Here is a 21,225-nt window from a genome sequence, read left to right as displayed (position 1 = left end):
ATGCCTAAGAACAGCTCTTAGCTGTGGTATATTAGCCATATACCACATCTCGGGCCTTATTGTATAGCATGGCTTACATTACTTCATAGGTAACTAAGACATATTTATCTACAACCTTATGAGGCTAAACATAGTCAGGTTTCAGGGGAGATCTATTGACAGCGTGGGAGTCAATTTGACCATTCTAGGAATATTTCTAATGTTGTCAAAATTACATGGCCAATGATGAATAGAGGGGAATCCCAGTTTTCCAACAGACAGATTTTTCTCATCTACCAATATTGAGCATTTGAGAGGCGGTTTTACAAATGTATTTATCAGTGGTTAATTAACGCATCCATTCATCAATTCACCAAAAGTTTTTTTTAGGACATCTGACATGACAATGACATTAATAGATGCTAAACGGTAGGCTGTCATTGTAAATAAGAATCTGTTCTTAACTGACTTCCCTAGTTAAATAAAGAATAACGGTTAAATAGGCCTACCAAGAAAACTAGTCAGGCTACATGATATGTTTTGCGTTGGCTATCTTAGTCTGTCTATCATTGTTTTATAGGCTAGGCTACCTGTTTCTACAATGTCTGTCTCTCTCCTAGGCCTGGGCACGTACGCAGATTCACGACTTTTCTGGGATTTTTATGATCGTACGAACTCTGTTTGCTGACCAAAAATAAGCTAGAACTGGGAAAATAACTCCCTTACTGTCACAGAATGTCAATATGTGGACGCACGGCTTTGCTTTTTGTGATCTTTTTTTTTTTTTTTTTTTTTTTTTTTACTTGTCCATTCGAACAACTTAAAATTATATATTTTTTTGTCTGACATTTTTTTTTACTTGTCCCACCCTGTATAGTTTGCAAAGTTATAGTATTCAAAGCTGTTTTCAAAATGTATACGATCCTCTAAAAAAAAGTCAAGACCATTTTGCTTGCTTTATGGTCAGTGCTGCCAGCCGCAAAGTTCATTTCTTGGTATTTAGATAATTAATTTACCAAGTTGGCAAGATTGAATTGAACTTGTTTTTATTGCATTTTTGTTTCCTGTTGTAATAAAACATGAATGATCTCTACATAAATATTGCAGTCTTGATATTTAGGACACACTATTATTGATGGTACTTTTCAATAGCCTTTGCTTTAGCGTGACATGGGTAGTGTAATGTGATGTATGGTGCCGATAGATAGTATCCACCTGTGCACATTTTGTTGCCTTAGTGCCTGGACTTTCAATGCAATAAATTACACCGTGGCTAAGTGTCGAAGTCTGGATGGCAATTTCTCTTGACTACAATTCCAGGCAAACGTTCTGTGCTAGTTATCCAATAGCTTAGGTAGCTTGAATACAAATATGATCTCTGACAAAGAGCCATGAGGCTGAAACATTGGCATGAAATAAACAAGTGACTTTGCAAGTACAGTGTGTGAGAACATCTTTTCTTTTAATTATTCTTTGACGTTTCCTATCCACCTGCTAAGCAATCCCAAGAAGTGCATTTCAGTTTTACAACACTACACATCACTGCATAAAACCATCCATAGGTTTTAAGCATGAAAAATAGAGGAAATCCTGCTTCCGTCTGCTAAAGACCTTACACCTGGAGAGAAATGCATCTTTTGGCAGAACAATAACCTTAGTGTTCAGAAATCTGAATTTACAAAACGCTGACCACCCTAAAAAAACTATAAAATGCCCATTTGTGAATTCTCATCCGTATGAAGTGCAACTGAATCACAAAATTAGTATTATGCCGAGCAGAAATGTAAATAAGAAGCATTTTAGATCTGCTTTTACAAAAAGCGGCAATATAAAAAAAAAACATGCATGGAAAAACGTAGAATTCTGCATTAACGCAACCCCTGCTTGTAGGTTATTGTTCTGCCAAAAGGTGCATTTCTCTCCAGGTGGATTTACCCCTAACCTAATACTTTAACCTAACCAATATCGTGGAGTAGCTGGGATGTTGATCCATCCATGCACTATTTTTCCATCTCAGGTGTTTTATTAGTCACCCAGATACCTATCAGGCTAAAGCTCATATCAGAGTCCAAAACATCTATGCGTCCGCACAGCAGTTTTCTAGAATATTGGACCATTGGCTTTCATACTTTTCGAATTCTCAGCGCAGCTCAAGCAATTGCTCCAACCGTCGTCACATTCAAATCAATAGGAGCCGCATACGTGGAGCCGCATTGGTTGGGAATTTTAGGGGGGTGCGCGACGGGGGCTGTACGCGGATGGTGGTCTCTGAGCTGCATAGCTATATCACAATGTGGTGCTGTACCATCGCAGCTCCGGCCTCTGAATTATGCGTAACCGGTCTGCTCTTCCTCTTTGCAGTGTTAAACCAGCTGCCCTTGCCATCCCCTCTCCCCGCCACCACCACTAAGAGTCTGCTGTTCAATGGGAGGATCGCGGAGGAGGTCAACTGTCTGCTGGCCTGCCGGGATGAGAACCTGGTGTCCCAGCTGGCTCACAGCCTCAACCAGGTATCCACAGAGCACATGTGAGTACCCTCATCACCGCACACACCTTTCAACGCTAGGGGTCACAACCACTGATAAGAGTGTGAGCAGTTGTCTCTTATGATGAGCCACAGTTGCATTAGTTGATCCCCCCTTCCCATTGCAGAGAGCTGAAGGACAACCTGGGCAGTGATGACCCGGAGGGAGACGTGCCTGTGCTGCTGCAGACAGTGCTGTCTAGGAACCCCAACATCTTCAGGGAGAAAAGTAAGTTAGCCCAATACTGGGTTCAGTGTGGTAAGGCGAGAGTGCCTCTGACTCTGCATTGGAGCACAGTGTATGGCTTAACACAGCGCTGACTGTGTCTCTGCCTCTTAGGGCCTTGATTTGTTGTCCTCAATAACATTTTCTGGGTCTAATGTGTTTTGTGAGTCAAAACCACTTCTTGAGGCGTTGCAAGGCAAGCTTTGCTGTCTTTATCATTTTTAGAGTTGGCGCTGTACTTGTAGCTTGAAAAGAGTTTGTGGTGAATTTAGTTGGCATCTTGATTGCCTTGAGTATACTTGATAGACATTTAATTGCTTTGTGATATATAGCACTGTTGGGCAGTAGGGCTGGACGATGTCAACCTTTAACCTATCGTGATTATGTACTCACAAAGCATTGTGATATATGGTGGTATGGCCCCTTATTGGCCAACCAAAATGTATATAAAATATAAAAGAAACATCTGCTAAAACCGCCATTGGGCTAATAGCACGAAATCGGATGTTACTATTTAGGGCTGGGAATTGCCAGGGACCTCACGATACGATTTTGTCATGATACTTAGGTGCCGATATGTATTACAATTGTCACGATTCTAAACTCAGCAAAAAAAGAAACATCCCTTTTTCAGGACCCTGTCTTTGAAAGATAATTGGTAAAAATCCAAATAACTTCACAGATCTTCATTGTAAAGGGTTTAACCTGTTGGGACTAGGGGGCAGTATTTGCACGGCCGGATAAAAAACGTACCCGATTTAATCTGGTTACTACTCCTGCCCAGTAACTAGAATATGCATATAATTGTTTGATTTGGATAGAAAACACCCTAAAGTTTCTAAAACTGTTTGAATGGTGTCTGTGAGTATAACAGAACTCATTTGGCAGGCCAAAACCTGAGAAGATTCCAAACAGGAAGCGCTCTCTCTGACCATTTCATGGCCTTATTGATCCTCTCTAACAAAAACAGGGGATCTTTGGCATGACGTGACATTTTCTAACGCTCCCATAGGCTCTCAGAAGGCGCCAGAAAGCTGAATCGTGGCTTTGCAGCCCATGGCTGAAAAACATTAGCGCATTTTGATAGTGGTCGATCTGAGGACAATGGGACGGGGCGCGCGTGCCCGAGTCTACTCCATGTTTACTTTCTCTCTCTTTGAACGAAATCCACCACTCCCGTTCGGAATATTATCGCTTTTTTACGAGAAAAATGGCATAAAAATTGATTTTAAACAGCGGTTGACATGCTTCGAAGTACGGTAATGGAATATTTAGAAATTTTTTGTCACGAAACGCGTCGGGCGCGTGACCCTTATTTACCCTTCGGATAGTGTCTTGAATGCACGAACAAAACGCCGCTATTTGGATATAACTATGGATTATTTGGGACCAAACCAACATTTGTTATTGAAGTAGAAGTCCTGGGAGTACATTCTGACGAAGAACACCAAAGGTAATCAAACTTTTCTAATAGTAAATCGGAGTTTGGTGAGTACCACACTTGGTTGGTGTCAAAATAGCTAGCCTGTGATGGCTGGGCTATCTACTTAGAATATTGCAAAATGTGCTTTCACCGAAAAGCTATTTTAAAATCGGACATAGCGAGTGCATAAAGGAGTTCTGTATCTATAATTCTTAAAATAATTGTTATGTTTTTTGTGAACGTTTATCGTGAGTAATTTAGTAAATTCACCGGAAGTGTTCGGTGGGAATGCTAGTCACATGCTAGTCACATGCTAATGTAAAAAGCTGTTTTTTGATATAAATATGAACTTGATTAAACAAAACATGCATGTATTGTATAACATAATGTCCTAAGATTGTCATCTGATGAAGATCATCAAAGGTTAGTGCTGCATTTAGCTGTGGTTTGGGTTTATGTGACATTATATGCTAGCTTGAAAAATGGGTGTCTGATTATTTCTGGCTGGGTACTCTGCTGACATAATCTAATGTTTTGCTTTCGTTGTAAAGCCTTTTTGAAATCGGGCAGTGTGGTTAGATTAACGAGAGTCTTGTCTTTAAAATGCTGTAAAATAGTCATATGTTTGAGAAATTGAAGTAATAGCATTTCTAAGGTATTTGAATAACCTCTATGGGCAAGCGTCCCACCTAGCCCATAGAGGTTAAACACTGTTTCCCATGCTTGTTCAATGAACCATAAACAATTAATGAACATGCACCTGTGGAACGGTTGTTAAGACACTAACAGTTTACAGACGGTAGGCAATTAAGGTCACAGTTGTGAAAACTTAGGACACTAAAGAGGCCTTTCTACTGACTCTGAAAAACACCAAAAGAAAGATGCCCAGGGTCCCTGCTCATCTGCGTGAACGTGCCTTAGGCATGCTGCAAGGAGGCATGAGGACTGCAGATGTGGCCAGGGCAAGAAATTGCAATGTCCGTACAGTGAGACGCCTAAGACAGCGCTACAGGGAGGCAGGACGGACAGCTGATCATCCTCGCAGTGGCAGACCACCACATGTAACAACACCTGCACAGGATCGGTACATCCGAACATCACACCTGCGGGACAGGTACAGGATGGCAACAACAACTGCCTGAGTTACACCAGGAACATATATATACGCTTTTTTTCCCTTCAGTATCAATATATTTTTTACCCCTATCACTACAACAACTGGAAGAATCATGATGAAGATAATGTTGTTGAAAGCCTAGGCAGAGGCACATGATGGAGAAAAGTGACAGTCAACAGTACAGTAGTGAGTTAGGTTTTATATCTACCGTCTTCAGATCTAGATAATAATGGCTTTATTTTCCTCATCCTCCTTTCTTAAATGTTACAAAACTTGCATAGCCTACTTCACAGAGAACATGTCGAAAAGTTAACAAAACAGAAAGAACAGACGAGGTACTACATACACAATTAGAGCAAGCAGCTATGATTTTCTTTCGTTTTGAGCCCATGGCAAGAAGACACCAGAGCCTGCCGTGCTAACAGGTTCCCACTAGATAACACAGCCACAAAGTCTGTGAAGAGCATGAGAATGCTAACGTTAGCCAGCTCTAGCTAGTTACCGAGCTAGCATATGAACAAACATATGACGTTGAGAAATAGTACATTGTGGGTAGTTCAGAAGATATCCGGAAATAAGTTGATAAATATCTAATAACCCAAAAACATAACTATGTTTGTAGTTATATCAAATCCAATCAAATTGTATGTTACATGCGCTGATTCCAACAGGTGTAGATCTTGCCGTGAAATGCTTACTTACAAGCCCTTAACCAACAATGCAGTTCAAGTAATAGAGTTAAGAAAGTATTTACTAAATCAACTTTTATTGGTTACATACACATATTTAGCAGATGTTATTGCGGGTGTAGCGAAATGCTTGTACCACTAAAGTAAAATAAAATAAAAGTAACACAATAAAATAACAATAACGAGGCTATATACAGGGGGTACCGGGTTAATGTGCGGGGGTACAGGTTAGTTGAGGTAATTTGTACATGTAGGTAGGGATAAAGTGACTATGCAGAGATAATAAACAGCGAGTAGCAGCAGTGTAAAAACAAAGGGGGGGTCAATGTAAATAGTCCGGGTGGCCATTTGATTAACTATTCAGCAGTCTTATGGCTTGGTGGTAGAAGCTGTTAAGGAGCATTTTGGACCTAGACTTGGTGCTCCGGTACTGCTTGCCGTGCGGTAGCAGAGAGAACAGTCTATGACTTGGGTGACTGGAGTCTTTGTTAATTTTTTGGGCCTTCCTCTGATACCGCCTAGTATATAGGTCCTGGAAGGCTGGAAGCTTGGCTGTACTGGGCCGTATGCACTACCCTCTGTAGCGCCTTACGGTCGAATCCCGAGCAGTTGCCATACCAGTCGGCGATGCAACCTGTCAGGATGCTCGCGATGGTTTAGTTGTAGAACTTTTTGAGGATCTGGTGACCCATGCCAAATCTTTTCAGTCTCCTGAGGGGGAAAAGGTGTTGTCGTGCCCTCTTCACGACTTTCTTGGTGTGTTTGGACCATGATAGTTTGTTGGTGATGTGGACACCAAGGAACTTGACTCTCGACCCGCTCCACTATAGCGTCAACAATGTTAGTGGGGTCCTGTGCGGCCCTCCTTTTTCTGTAGTCCACGATCATCTCCTTTGTCTTTCTCACATTAAGGTAATCACATTATGACTACAACTAAGTTACTACATCTTTGACCACACTGTGTGCTATTGTTTATTCTATGTCTCATAAAGTTGTGATTGAAAATACCTTAGGCCTATAGATTTGTCATTGTTCTTTTTGAAAGTGGCAACTTTAGGACAACAGTACAGTTTTTGGGAAATAGGCTAATGTTCATAACTTTCATTTGTCCTAAAGCTTTTATGATAGGCCTAGTCGGAGGCTGCTGAGGAGAGGACGGTTCATAATAATGGCCGGAACGGAGTACAATGGAATAGCATCAAGCATTGAAACCACCGATTTTGCTCCAGCCATTACCACAAGCCCGTCCTCCCCAAATAAGGTGCCACCAACCTCCTGTGGTAGGAGGATAGGTTATCAGCCTAAGTTTTTAAACAGCTAGACACAAGAAAGTTGAGTGTCTGTAAAAAATTAATTAATAACCTAGCTTTACACTATAGGCAAAGGCCCATGCATCCAACATTAGAGAGATAAACAATATTTTCTGACTGAAAATGTTGTGCTGCTTTGTTGGAATTTTCTGCTCTGTCTACTAGACATGAAAGCGTAGGCTATATTCCTTGGCCAATTCAAAACAAATGGGGATTGGAACAAAAAGGGAAATTAAGCTTTTAAAATAACAAGCCAGAGAACAGACTGTCCCCTGCAAAAGGCCCATCATCATCCGACATTGGAGAGGTGAGCGCGAGAGAAAAAATAGGGTATTTCCATGTAAAAGGACCCATGAGCATGTGAAGTTAATAGGAGCATGTCAAATGAAAGCTAAGAGTGTATATTTTTGGAAAATGAAGGCATAGATGCATGTTTTAACAATTTTCCATCTTAAAAATTAGGCTTAAGTAAAGGCTTTGATTTCTGGATAAATAGATGGAAAAGGGGTCTTAGAAAACATCTACCAGAAAATGTATTAAAAGGTATCACAAATACATCAAAACACAATGATGTTGACGTAAAGACCCCTGCTAACTAATATCAACACATATTTAGTTTTGGAGAAATTGTTTACCATCTGTAAGTTTAAAGCTGCAATATGTAACTTTTTGGGCGACCCGACCAAATTCATATATCTTTAAGGTATTTTCTCTCCCTGATGAGGATAGAGGACAATGAAGTAACAAGTAATGGTAGACCTACCAATTACTGATATCAATTTTGTTGATGAATTATTAAGTGATTCAAACTCGGAAGTCCGTTACCAATCTGTATAGGAATTACTGCCACTGAATTGGCTACAATGGGAAATCACAATAGTCACTAATCATAGTTGGGTCATTCTGCTACTGTCCTCCCTTCCGCTGGCATACTGTTATGTTCAGCAAATAAATGTTTTCTTTCTTTCTGTTGTCTGGTGGTCAAACCAAGTGTGTTAAAACAGTCCGAGTCTGGACAACCCCTCCCCCGCTCTCTCTATGCCTATATATGTATATTTATTTCTTTCTTTACTCGGACACCCTCGATCCATTCAAGACCTCGGTCGCGACCCATTCAAGACCTCGGTCGCGACCCACCAGTTGAGAATCGCTCTGATGTCCAAACTTGTTGAACATGAGTAGCATTCATATGCATAATTATGCTTTTCTGTTTAGTGTTTAGACCCATGATGTACTGTTATTCTGTTACTGGGTGTACATTTTACATTACATTTTAGTCATTTAGCAGACGCTCTTATCCAGAGCGACTTACAGTAGTGAATGCATACATTTCATTAAAAAAAAATATATATAATTCTCCTACTAGTCCCCCTTGGGAATCGAACGCACAACCCTGGTGTTGCAAACACCATGCTCTACCAACTGAGCCACACGGGACTAATGTGTAAATCCACTTCACTTACTGTAGTTGAATAATTTTTTATTTTTTTTTACTCAAGGTGTCATTTCATAGCTAACCCCATTCTTTCTGCAGACATCTTTGAATCTTAATTCGGAGTAGGGCTGGGCGGTATACAGTATTTTACCATATACCGGTATTTATGCACGGACCGGTTTGAGTTTTTACTTTACCTTCTATAACGGTATTTGACAGTTTGGTTTGTTAAATGTGATACGCCGTGTGTAACGTCCATTTTTGTAGTTTACTCCGCTACTTGAGTCATCCCTCCCCTCTCTCTCCATGCCGCTTTCCACACAGACCTAGTCCCACCCCCTGTCACTCAAGGATTGCATTTGTTGTTGCTTGACCACGAGACACTTTCGTTCAGTCTGCATGGTCAATGCAGCACATGCAACAATGTTGATGACAACGATGTTTCCACTTTGATCTTAACATAAATCCACAAACGTTTTATAATTACAATATTAGTTTGTATTTTCTTAGCAAGTTAAGCTAAATCGTGTTAGCCACTAATGCTAATCGCTAGTTAGCTGGCAAAAAGTACCGAGTCAGAGCAAACGTAGCAAGCTAATACAGCATTTGATACCAGTACTGGTGGAGGCTTAAATCAGCATGTTGTTTGTGCAACAGTATCTTCTAAATCAAAGAGGAAAGGCAAAGCATGAATATGTTGGCTATATGAATAAATATTTAATGTAGCCAAAGATTATAGGTTCCCCTAGGAAACACTGAACATCACTTTGGTTCTTACCCGGTCACAATAACTTGTCCATGGCATTTTCATTCGTTGTCATGTCAAACAACACTGTATTCAAAGTGCCCACTATTATTTATATTCTAACGATAGAATTATAATAAACATTCTATTTCCATGATTCCAAAAGTTCACCCAAGTGTTTTGATCTAAATCGCAATATTCGGTTAAAATAAGGCCTAGTATTTTTGGCCATATTATGGCAGTGTGGAAATGATCTCAAATGAGTGCAGGAAATGCAGAAATTGATGGAAATGCAGGAAATTATTGTAGGTTGAAGTTGAATTGAACAGTATAAAACAATCCGAATGGAGAAAGAACCATTTGAAATAGGCTATGGCAAATAGAAATAGGCCATATGGTATGTCGTCTGGCTCTGCAATGCCCTAACGTGTTAGCTTTACTGCACGGTATCAGTCAAGATCAAATAGGCTAAACTATCATCTGTCACATCACAATGTCGTCACCATCGACGATGGCTGTCAAGCATCCTTGATTTACAATTCTGTTGTAATATTGCCCAACCCTATTGGACAGTGCAAGAAGCGATTTCAGACAGCGATACCAGTGGTCCTGAGAGCTAGAGAGAATCTGGTGACAAACTGGTGTCTTGTTGCTGGTGCTATGGGAGAATAGTGGTGGCTGCACTGGTTGCTGGTGGTGGGGGGGAATTGTGTATGCACAGACAGTTGAGGCTGGTGCTAGCAGTGTTTTCCATAAGCGCCGGCTGTCGATAAGACTCATTGTCAGCCAGCCACCTTTTCCACTTCATAAATTAACAAGGCAACAGTAAACATGTTGTTCCCCACAAATTATTAAGCCCGCCCCCTCGGGCCATTAGTGGAATTTTTTTAAATGCACGATCTCTTTGGCAAGACTCATTGTTTACCCAAGTGTTGTCAAAATCGAGCCAGTGTTGTCTGAGATATTGTGTGGGTTAGCTACACTCATCCCTGAGTATGTGTGCCAAATGTAATCACTCTGAGTTAAACAGATCAAGAGATATAAACATGTACCATTATATCGTCACAGTGTAAATGTGTTCCAAATGTAATCACTCTGAGTTAAACAGATCAAGAGATATAAACATGTACCATTATATCGTCACAGTCAAAATATCTTTGACTGATTTATGTGCTAGACCACATGAATGTTTATTGGTCAATAGCAGCCATATTGTTTTAGAAAATATTGCGTTGACAGAGAGCGAGACCTTTGGCCATAGATGCCACATATCAAGTTTTGTGCAAATCGGTCATTCAGTGCCAGAAGTGTAGCATTTTAAGTGTTTTTCATAAAATTCAAAATTATGGGTCCCAGATGCAAATTTGTTCCTTGTGAGGAGAGGGACCTACAGTGCATTCGGAAAGTATTCTGACCCCTTGACCTTTTCCACATTTTGTTAAGTTACAGCCTTATTCTAAAATGGATTAAAAACATTTTTTTCCATCATCAATCAACACACAATACCCCATAATGGCAAAGCAAAAACAATTTTTTAGAAATTTTAGCAAATGTATTAAATAAAAAAAAACATATCACATTTACATAATTATTCAGACTCTTTACTCAGTACTTTGTTGAAGCACATTTGGCAGTGATTAAATCCTTGAGTCTTCTTGGGTATGACGCTATAAGCTTGGCACACCTATATTTGGGGAGTTTCTCCCATTCTTCTCTGCAGATCCTCTCAAGCTCTGTCAGGTTGGATGGGGAGCATCGCTGCACAGCTATTTTCAGGTCTCTCCAAGATGTTCGATTGGGTTCAAGTCTGGGCTCTGGCTGAACCACTCAAGGACATTCAGAGACATGTCCTGAAGCCACTTCTGTGTTGTCTTGGCTGTGTGCTTAGGGTCATTGTCCTGTTGGAAGGTGAACCTTCGCCCCATTCTGAGGTCTTGAGCACTCTGGAGCAGGTTTTCATCAAGGATCTCTCTGTGCTTTGCTCTGTTCATCTTTCCTCCAAACCAATGTTTCCTCTGGAAAATGTGTTAGCTGTGTGGGGAAAGTTAGCAGGGGTCGGGGGGGTCCCCCTCAAAAAAAATGTTTAAGTACTGAAAATCTTGGTTCTAGTGACTTGATAAAAAAATTATAATAAACCCTCTGAAATATAATTTCCATTCCCATAAATTAGCTCAATAACGTATTGGTACAATTATGATAGTATACAGGATGCAATTTAAGGTTGAGTGCTGCAGCTATATAAAGAAACACAACAGAGACCTTCTTTCTGAAATAAAAAAGTTTATCTTGACAAAATTAACAGAGGAACATTTGAGATGGTCACGGGTGCACCTCAGCCATGCTCAAGGTACTAAACGATATCATAACCGCCATCGATAAAAGACAGTACTGTGCAGCCGTCTTCATCGACCTGGCCAAGGCTTTCGACTCTGTCAATCACCGTATTCTTATTGCAGACTCAATAGCCTTGGTTTCTCAAATGACTGCCTCGCCTGGTTCACCAACTACTTCGCAGACAGAGTTCAGTGTGTAAAATCGGAGGGCCTGTTGTCCGGACCTCTGGCAGTCTCTATGGGGGTCCCACAGGGTTCAATTCTCGGGCCGACTCTTTTCTCTGTATATATCAACGATGTCGCTCTTGCTGCTGGTGATTCCCTGATCCACCTCTACGCAGACGACACCATTCTGTATACATCTGGCCCTTCTTTGAACACTGTGTTACTCACAAAGCATTGTGATATATGGTGGTATGGCCCCTTTTTGGCCAACCAAAATGTATATAAAATATAAAAGAAACATCTGCTAAAACCACCATTGGGCTAATAGCACGAAATCGGATGTTACTATTTAGGGCTGGGAATTGCCAGGGACCTCACGATACGATTTTGTTATGATACTTAGGTGCCGATATGTATTACAATTGTCACGATTCTAAGCAAAAAAAGAAACATCCCTTTTTCAGGACCCTGTCTTTCAAAGATAATTGGTAAAAATCCAAATAACTTCACAGATCTTCATTGTAAAGGGTTTAAGAAAGACATTGATGTTTATGGTTAGGTACACGTCGGAGCAAAGACAGTCCTTTTTCGCGAATGCGCACCACATCGATTATATGCAAAGCAGGACAGGCTAGATAAACTAGTAATATCATCAACCATGTGTAGTTAACTAGTGTTTATGATTGATTGATTGATTGTTTTTTATTAGATAAGTTTAATGCTAGCTAGCAACTTACCTTGGCAACGTAAAGCAGGTGGTTAGAGCGTTGGGCTAGTTAACGTAAGGTTGCATCCCCAAGCTGACAAGGTCAAAATCTGTCATTCTGCCCCTGAACAAGGCAGTTAACCCACCGTTCCTAGGCCATCATTGAAAATAAGAATGTGTTCTTTAACTGACTTGCCTAGTTAAATAAAGGTTTTTAAAAAAACGTTTAAAAAATATATTAAATTAAAAAATCGGCAAATCGGTGGCCAAAAATACCGATTACCGATTGTTGTGAAAACTTGAAATCGGCCTTAATTAATCGGCCATTCCGATTAATCGGTCGACCTCTAGTGTTAACTAACCTCCAAACGAGCTTCAATGCCATACAACACTCCTTCTGTGGCCTCCAACTGCTCTTAAACGCCAGCAAAACCAAATGCATGCTTTTCAACCGTTCGCTGCCCGCCCCCGCCCGCCCGACTAGCATCGCTACTCTGGACAGTTCTGACCTAGAACACGTGGACAACTACAAATACCTTGGTGTCTGGCTAGACTGTAAACTTTCCTTCCAGACACATCAAACATCTCCAATCCAAAATCAAATCTAGAATCGGCTTTCTATTTCGCAACAAAGCCTCCTTCACTCACGCCGCCAAACTTACCCTAGTAAAACTGACTATCCTACCGATCCTCGACTTCAGCGATGTCATCTACAAAATAGCTTCCAATACTCTACTCAGCAAATTGAACGCAGTCTATCACAGTGCCATCCGTTTTGTTACCAGAGCGCCTTTTACCACCCACCACTGCGGCCTGTATGCTCTAGTCGGCTGGCCCTCGCTACATATTCGTCACCAGACCCACAAGCTCCAGGTCATCTATAAGTCTATGCTAGGTAAAGCTCCGCCTTATCTCAGCTCACTGGTCACAATAACAACACCCATCCCGTAGCACGCGCTCCAGCAGGTATATCTCACTGGTCATCCCCAAAGCCAACACCTCCTTTGGCCGCCTTCCCTTCCAGTTCTCTGCTGCCAGTGACTGGAACGAATTGCAAAAATCGCTGAAGCCTTACATTTCCCTCACTAACTTTAAACATCAGCTCTGAGCAGCTAACCGATCGCTGCAGCTGTTCATAGACCTTCTGTAAATAGCCCACCCAATCTACCTACCTCATCCCCATATTGTTTTTATTTACTTTGCTGGTCTTTTGCTCACCAGTATCACTACTTACACACCATCATCTGCTCACCATCATCTGCTCATCTATCACTCCAGTGTTATCTGCTGAATTGTAATTACTTTGCTACTATGGCCTATTTATTGCCATACATCCTCATGCCATTTGCACACACTGTATATAGGCTTCTTTTTTATTTTTATTGACTGTACGCTTGTTTATTCCATGTGTAACTCTGTGTTGTTTCTGTCGCACTGCTTTGCTTTATCTTGGCCAGGTCGCAGTTGTAAATGAGAACTTGTTCTCAACTAGCTTACCTGGTTAAATAAAGGTGAAATAAAAAATGCGGTGCCTGTTAATTTATCATCGAATCACAGCCTACTTCGCCAAACGGGTGATGATTTAACAAAAGCACATTCTCGTCAGGGTATATGCAGCAGTTTGGGCCATCTGGCTCGTTGCGAACTGTGTGAAGACCATTTCTTCCTAACAAAGACCGTAATTAATTTGCCAGAATTTTACATAATTATGACATAATATTGAAGGTTGTGCAATGTAACAGCAATATTTAGACTTAGGGTTGCCACCAGTTCGATAAAATACGGATCGGTTCTATGATTTGATATTTGATACAGCAGTCTGACTGAGCGGTGGTGGGCAGAAGCAGGCTCGTAAGCATTCATTCAAACAGCACTTTCCTGCATTTGCCAGCAGCGCTTCGCAGTGCTTGAAGCACAGCGCTGTTTATGACTTCAAGCCTATCAACTCCCGAGATTAGGCTGGCAATACTAAAGTGCCTATAAGAACATCCAATAGTCAAAGGTATATGAAATACAAATGGTATAGCGAGAAATAGTCATATAATTCCTATAATAACTACAACCTCAAACTTCTTAACTGGGAATATTGAAGATATGTTAAAAGGAACCATCAGCTTTCATATGCTCTCATGTTCTGAGCAAGGAACTTAAACATTAGCTTAACTTAAACATGGCACATATTGCGCTTTTACTTTCTTCTCCATCTGCATTATTTAAACCAAAGTGAACATGTTTCATTATTTGAGACTAAATGTATTTTATTTATCAGCTATATTAAGTTAAAATTAAAGTGTTCATTCAGTATTGTTGTAATTGTCATTATTACAAATATATATATATATATATAAAAATCGGCCGATTTAATTGGTATTGTCTTTTTTTTGTCCTCCAATAATTGGTATCGGTATCGGCGTTGAAAAATCATAATCGGTCGACTTCTACTAGAGGTAGCCAGGTGGAAAGCATGGCCAGCCGTAGAAAAATGCTTTTTGAAATTCTCAATTATTGTGGATTTATCGGTGGTGACAGTGTTTCCTAGCCTCAGTGCAATGGGCAGCTGGGAGGAGGTGCTCTTATTCTCCATGGACTTCACGGTGTGCCAAAACTTTTTGGAATTGATGCTCCAGGATGCAAATTTCTGTTTGAAAAAGCTAGCCTTAGCTTTCCTAACTGACTGTGTATATTGGTTCCTGACTTCCCTGAAAAGTTGCATATCGCGGGGGCTATTCGATGCTAATGCAGTACGCCACAGGATGTTTTTGTGCTGGTCAAGGGCAGTCAAGTCTGGAGTGAACCAAAGGCTATATCTATTCTTAGTTCTACATTTTTTGAATGGGGCATGCTTATTTAAGATGGTGAGGAAAGCACTTTTAAAGAACAACCAGTCATCCTTTACTGACGGGATGAGGTCAGTATCCTTCCAGGATAGGTGTAGTGTTTGTAACGCAAGATGGAGGAGACCCTGTCTCTCGTCAGATCACATTTTTTGGGGGAGATTGCGACATATGACCTTTTCATTCAAGACAGGATAAATCAATTGTTTCAGGTGATAATTAAACTGAGTGGACTAGATTTAGTTTTTGCCACAATACATTAAATCGAAAGAGTAGACTACTAGTTTTTCTGACTAGATTACTTATCTACAGCCTTCCCTCAAAGTCCCTCCCATAGTGATTGATTGACAGATCTGAAACCCTATCGACTCTGTGACTCACAAACATTCTTTCCCTCCCCTGACAATCCCACCCACAGTGATTGATTGACAGGCCAAATTGTTAAAGGGATAATTCACCCAAATGACCCAGCTTGGAACTCCCTGGCTGGCTACTTTTTCGATTTGGATGGCTACTCCATGTACTTATGAAAAACACTGAGCCTGTAGGGATCCCCTCTGTACTGTACTGTGCTGAGATTGGGATACAGAGCCAGGCTGAATCCTCTGAAGGCGTTACTGCTTCTTGGAACCTCATGTCTGAGATGGTTTGTCATGCATATTAGTTTTATAACCTCTGTTCCCGAGCTTCTGTTGCATTCGTCATCATCGGGATAATTTAAATAGCTTATCACTGTCTCTCTCATGATCTGTTTTTCTTAAGTTATTTTTATGTATGTGTGATTTTTGGTTAAGGACCTTGATTAGGCAAGCTAAGTATGTTATGATGATGACAGACTTGGTGCCGCTCCTTTGTCATCTCTTCTGTCTGAATGACCCAGGCCATTTGTATCTTCTCTAGTGAAATGTCTCACAAACTATGGCCTGACACTGTGCTGCTGATGCTGTGCAGTTGTACTCAACAATGAATCAAGCAATATGTTAATTGTACTTCCTTGTAAACTGTTATGTTACTATAACCTCCTGCATTCCGCTGAACTCTTAAAGGAATACTTCCCCAGAGTCGGATGAACTCGTGGAGACCATTTTTATGTCTCTGCCTCCCGTACGAAGGAAGTTAGAGGTTGTTTCGTGAGCCAATGCTAACTAGCATTAGCATAATGCAAAGACTGGAAGTCTTCGGGCACAAACCACTCAGATAATTGAGTGAGGATCATAAAGGATCTCATGCAGTGTCGCTGCTGGAATAACCTGTTAGTCGGGATGTAATGTATTTAGATACAGTTGAAGTCGGAAGTTTACATACACTTAGGTTGGAGTCATTAAAACTTGTTTTTCAACCACTCCACGAATTTCTTGTTAACAAACAATAGTTTTGGCAAGTCGGTTAGGACATTTACTTTGTGCATGACACAAGCAATTTTTTCAACAATTGTTTACAGACAGATTATTTCACTTATAATTCACTGTATCACAATTCCAGTGGGTCAGAAGTTTACATACACTAAGTTGGCTGTGCCTTTAAACAGCTTGGAAAATTCCACAAAACGATATTATGGCTATTATGGCTTTAGAAGCTTCTGATAGGCTAATTGACATAATTTGAGTCAGTTGGAGGTGTACCCGTGGATGTATTTCAAGGCCTACCTTCAAACTCAGTGCCTTTTTGCTTGACATCATGGGAAAATCAAAAGAAATCAGCCAAGACCTCAGAGTTAACAAGTTAGACCTCAGAGAAAACATTGTAGACCTCCACAAGTCTGGTTCATCCTTGGGAGCAATTTCCAAACGCCTGAAGGTACCACGTTCATCTGTACAAATAATAGTATGCAAGTATAAACACCATGGGACCACACAGCCATCATACCACTCAGGAAGGAGACACATTCTGTCTTCTAGAGATGAACGTACTTTGGTGCGAAAAGTGCAAATCATTCCCAGAACAACAGCAAAGGACCTTGTGAAGATGCTGGAGGAAACCGGTACAAAAGTTTCTATATCCACAGTAAAACAAGGCCTATATCGACATAACCTGAAAGGCCGCTCAGCAAGGAAGAAGCCACTGCTCCAAAACCACCATTAAAAAAAGCCAGACTACAGTTTGCAACTGCACATGGGGACAAAGATTGTACTTTTTGGAGAAATGTCCTCTGGTCTGATGAAACACAAATAGCACTTTTTGGCCACAATGACCATCGTTATGTTTGGAGGAAAAAGGGGGAGGATTGCAAGCCTAAGAACACCATCCCAACCGTGAAGCACGGGAGTGGCAGCATCATGTTGTGGGCGTGCTTTGCTCCAGGAGGGACTGGTACACTTCACAAAATAGATGGCATCATGAGGAGGAAAATGATGTGGATATATTGAAGCAACATCTCAAGACATCAGTCAAGAAGTTAAAGCTTGGTCGCAAATGGGTCTTCCAAATGGACAATGACCCCAAGCATACTTCCAAAGTTGTGGCAAAATGGCATAAGGACAACAAAGTCAAGGTATTGGAGTGGCCATCACAAAGCCCTGACCTCAATCCTATAGAAAATTTGTGGGCATAACTGAAAAGGCGTGTGAGAGCAAGGTAGCCTACAAACCCGACTCAGTTACACCAGCTCTGTCAGGAGGAATGGTCCAAAATTCACACAACTTATTGTGGGAAGCTTGTGGAAGGCTACCCAAAACATTTGACGCAAGTTAAACAATTTAAAGGCAATGCTACCAAATACTAATTGAGTGTATGTGAACTTTTGACTCACTGGGAATGTGATGAAAGAAATAAACGCTGAAATAAACAATTCTCTCTACTACTTTTCTGACATTTCACATTCTTAAAATAAAGTGGTGATCCTAACTGACCTAAAACAGGGAATTTTTACTAGGATTAAATGTCAGGAATTGTGAAAAACTGAGTTTAAATGTATTTGGCTAAGGTATATGTAATCTTCCGACTTCAACGGTACGTATCAAATCATCTTGAAAAGGAAATATGTACATCCCTACCTAATAGTTTTGAGTAAGGTGTTCTATCTCCCACTGATATAAATAGGACACTTCTCTGTCTTGTTCTGGAGGTTTCCTCAGGGCAATTCCATGCTGGCGGAGTGACGCTGATAGTCCGATTTTTCGCTTTAAAATGTATGTCAAACAAAAACCAGTGATTGCAAAGTTAAACAAACCATACTACTCTTAGCACAAGGGCTGGGGTTGGGCGATATGGCCAAAATATATCACAATATTTGTGAAATTTTAAGGTATTTTAATGTTTTTGAATAATATAAGTTATAAATATGCTTCATGAGTAGTACATGACCATAGGGTGGATTTAAAAAATAGATATATTAAGTGGTTTTAATTCTCTTCTGTTTATACTGTTCAATCAAACTTCAACCGAAAATTATTTGCAGCATTTTTATAAATCACTGCGTTTCCTGCACTCAATTGTTATCATTTCCACACTGTGCCACATCTGTTTTGTTTATGTATTCCTTTTTTCAACGTTTTTTTTCCCTTTATCAGAATAACTATTCTTCTCTATAACTAGGTTTCCATCCTATTTGCTACAGATTTCTATGCGAATATTCTAAAATCTGCATAAAACAATATGTGCATTTTCTGTGCATGATGACGTAGTGCACATAAAAATAACGTTTGAGGTTAAATTCCCATGTGCCGAATGGAACAATACAAGTTAAATGGGTTTCCATTGCATTTTCAACTCTACTGATGGTTTTGTCACAAACTGTTGCATTATATAGCAAACATGCCCACTCTGGTCTTGGCACATGCGCTCTAGCCAACGGCTCGCGCATGCAGTGCGGGTAGGCTACCTACATTATGAGATTGTTATGGATAAGAGCAATAATTTGTTTTATTTGTCAAACGGCAGCCAAGCATCATCATGTCACCAGAGTAAGATATTTATTGGAAGGGAGCACCAAGCTCATGTGTACTTTCACCACCCTGTGAAGTTCATCACAACTTATTTCATCTGTAGCCTATAAACTGCATGGTTTACCGAGTTGTAGTGGAAGGACCAAGTTTACTTCGATATTATGGTTATTATATGAATATTTTCTGCAGAAAGGCGTTTCCACCAGTATTTTTCGCATTATTCATTTTACAGACACAAAAAGATCCCACCATGTCGAACAAAGTAATTGTCTGTTGGCATTTATAAAATTGTACAGGCATATCCTGTTTCCATCAGCCCAGTCATTACTTTTTTCATGTGTCAGGTAATTCATCCACATGAAATGGTTGAATGGAAACCTGGTTTATGACCATGTATTTTCAATGCATTTAATGGCAGTTCTTACTTTCGCCACAAGTAGCAGTGTGCAGATTTCTAGGGTTCTTTTAGCACCCACATTACCTCACAGCCAAGTTTCACGGCAAAAAAGTACATGTGCACTATTTCGGCTCCTGCACTGCCCCACAAGCATGATTCATGGCAAAAAAAAGTACCTAATATGCGCTCCAGAAGCTCTTGCTGGGAAGTTAACAGTTCTCCGCTGTTAGCAGTCTCTTACTGGCGGTAAGAACGGATGATTGGCATCATTGTTCGAGTTTCATCACTCAATTATTACATTTAGCAAACCAAACGTTGAAATACCGTTATGTAAGGTAAAGTAAAAATCCAAACTGGTCCGTGCATCAAATATGGTTTACCGCCCGGCCCCAACAAGGACTACTTTTAACAATTTCCGCAAACATTTACTTGAACAGTGCAAATGCAAAGTTTGGTAACAGAATGACAGTTTGTGCTGGACTCCCACGGAGTGTTTAATTTTGCAATAATTGTTTTTTATTTGACATACATTTTGTGTGAAGAATCTGAGTCTGTGTCCCTCTGTTACCATGGAATTGCCCCTCAGTATTGGTGCTGTGCACTGGCCTTCTCTACTCCTCTTTAACCACATCTCTTATTTTCATCTGATAGATATAATGCAGCAGCCAATGATGCCGCAGTACAAGATGTCCCAGAACTCCATGCATGGGAGTCCGGCGTCGACAAACTACCAGCAAACCACTATCTCACACAGCCCTTCTAGGTATGACAATAAATTGCTTGTTCAATTTTCTGTAATGTTACAGTGAGTCCTCTGCTAGTTCATTCAATAATTCTCTCAGCTTCTCAGATTCCCTTGGAATTGACATGTTCTTCTCATCCTCTTTCTCTACAGTCGCTTTGCCCCTCCACAGATGGGGTCGGATGCCAGGTTCACGCCCCAGCAAAACAGCCCTGTGCCCAGCCCCTATGCCCCCCAAAGCCCTGCTGCTTACATGCAGCAGTACCCTCACCCACCTAGCTACTCTCAGCACCAACAGATCCAGCAAGGTGGGGCTGCACTTCTGCTTTTGTATAGGAGCATAATGCATAATGGGGAACCTACCAACTAATTCTCAAATAACCATACTGTAACTAACTATTATGCATGTCATGATGTTGATTCTTTGCTGAAGACCCTGTAGAATTTGTACATATGGACAGAAGTGCTCAATGCATTATAAACCAACGCAGTTTACCCTGGTGTGTTGTGTTGATGTTCTGTGGGCGTTGAGCTTCATTCTTCCCCTCTCCTTTCACTTGCACCCTCTTATTCAGGAAGCCCCCAGAGGCCTGTGCAGCCCTGCCTAGAGGTGCAGACCCAGCCGCAGGCCTCCCCCCACCAGAACCCCTCCACCCCAACCTTAGGTATGGGAAAACCCTGGGGACATCATATCAAACATCCACTCTCCGGCCCCA

The 21,225-nt window shown here is 40.8% G+C and overlaps 1 protein-coding gene across 3 annotated transcripts in view; it reads left to right on the top strand.

The window, feature by feature from the left end:
• LOC115149228 (nipped-B-like protein B) overlaps positions 1 to 21,225 on the top strand; it is a 65,257-nt gene that overhangs the window by 13,846 nt on the left and 30,186 nt on the right. For all 3 annotated transcript variants that reach the window (XM_029691893.1, XM_029691894.1, XM_029691892.1), the window contains exons 3-7: positions 2,341 to 2,506; positions 2,632 to 2,732; positions 20,419 to 20,530; positions 20,663 to 20,817; positions 21,085 to 21,174. In XM_029691893.1, the coding sequence (XP_029547753.1) occupies positions 2,341 to 2,506; positions 2,632 to 2,732; positions 20,419 to 20,530; positions 20,663 to 20,817; positions 21,085 to 21,174 (624 nt within the window). The remainder of the gene's footprint in view (positions 1 to 2,340; positions 2,507 to 2,631; positions 2,733 to 20,418; positions 20,531 to 20,662; positions 20,818 to 21,084; positions 21,175 to 21,225) is intronic.

This window comes from Salmo trutta, chromosome 15, assembly GCF_901001165.1.
Source record: "Salmo trutta chromosome 15, fSalTru1.1, whole genome shotgun sequence".
Taxonomy (NCBI): Eukaryota; Metazoa; Chordata; class Actinopteri; order Salmoniformes; family Salmonidae; genus Salmo; species Salmo trutta.
The sequence above is the reverse complement of the archived record's forward strand: the minus strand, read 5'-3'. Positions and strand labels throughout refer to the sequence as shown.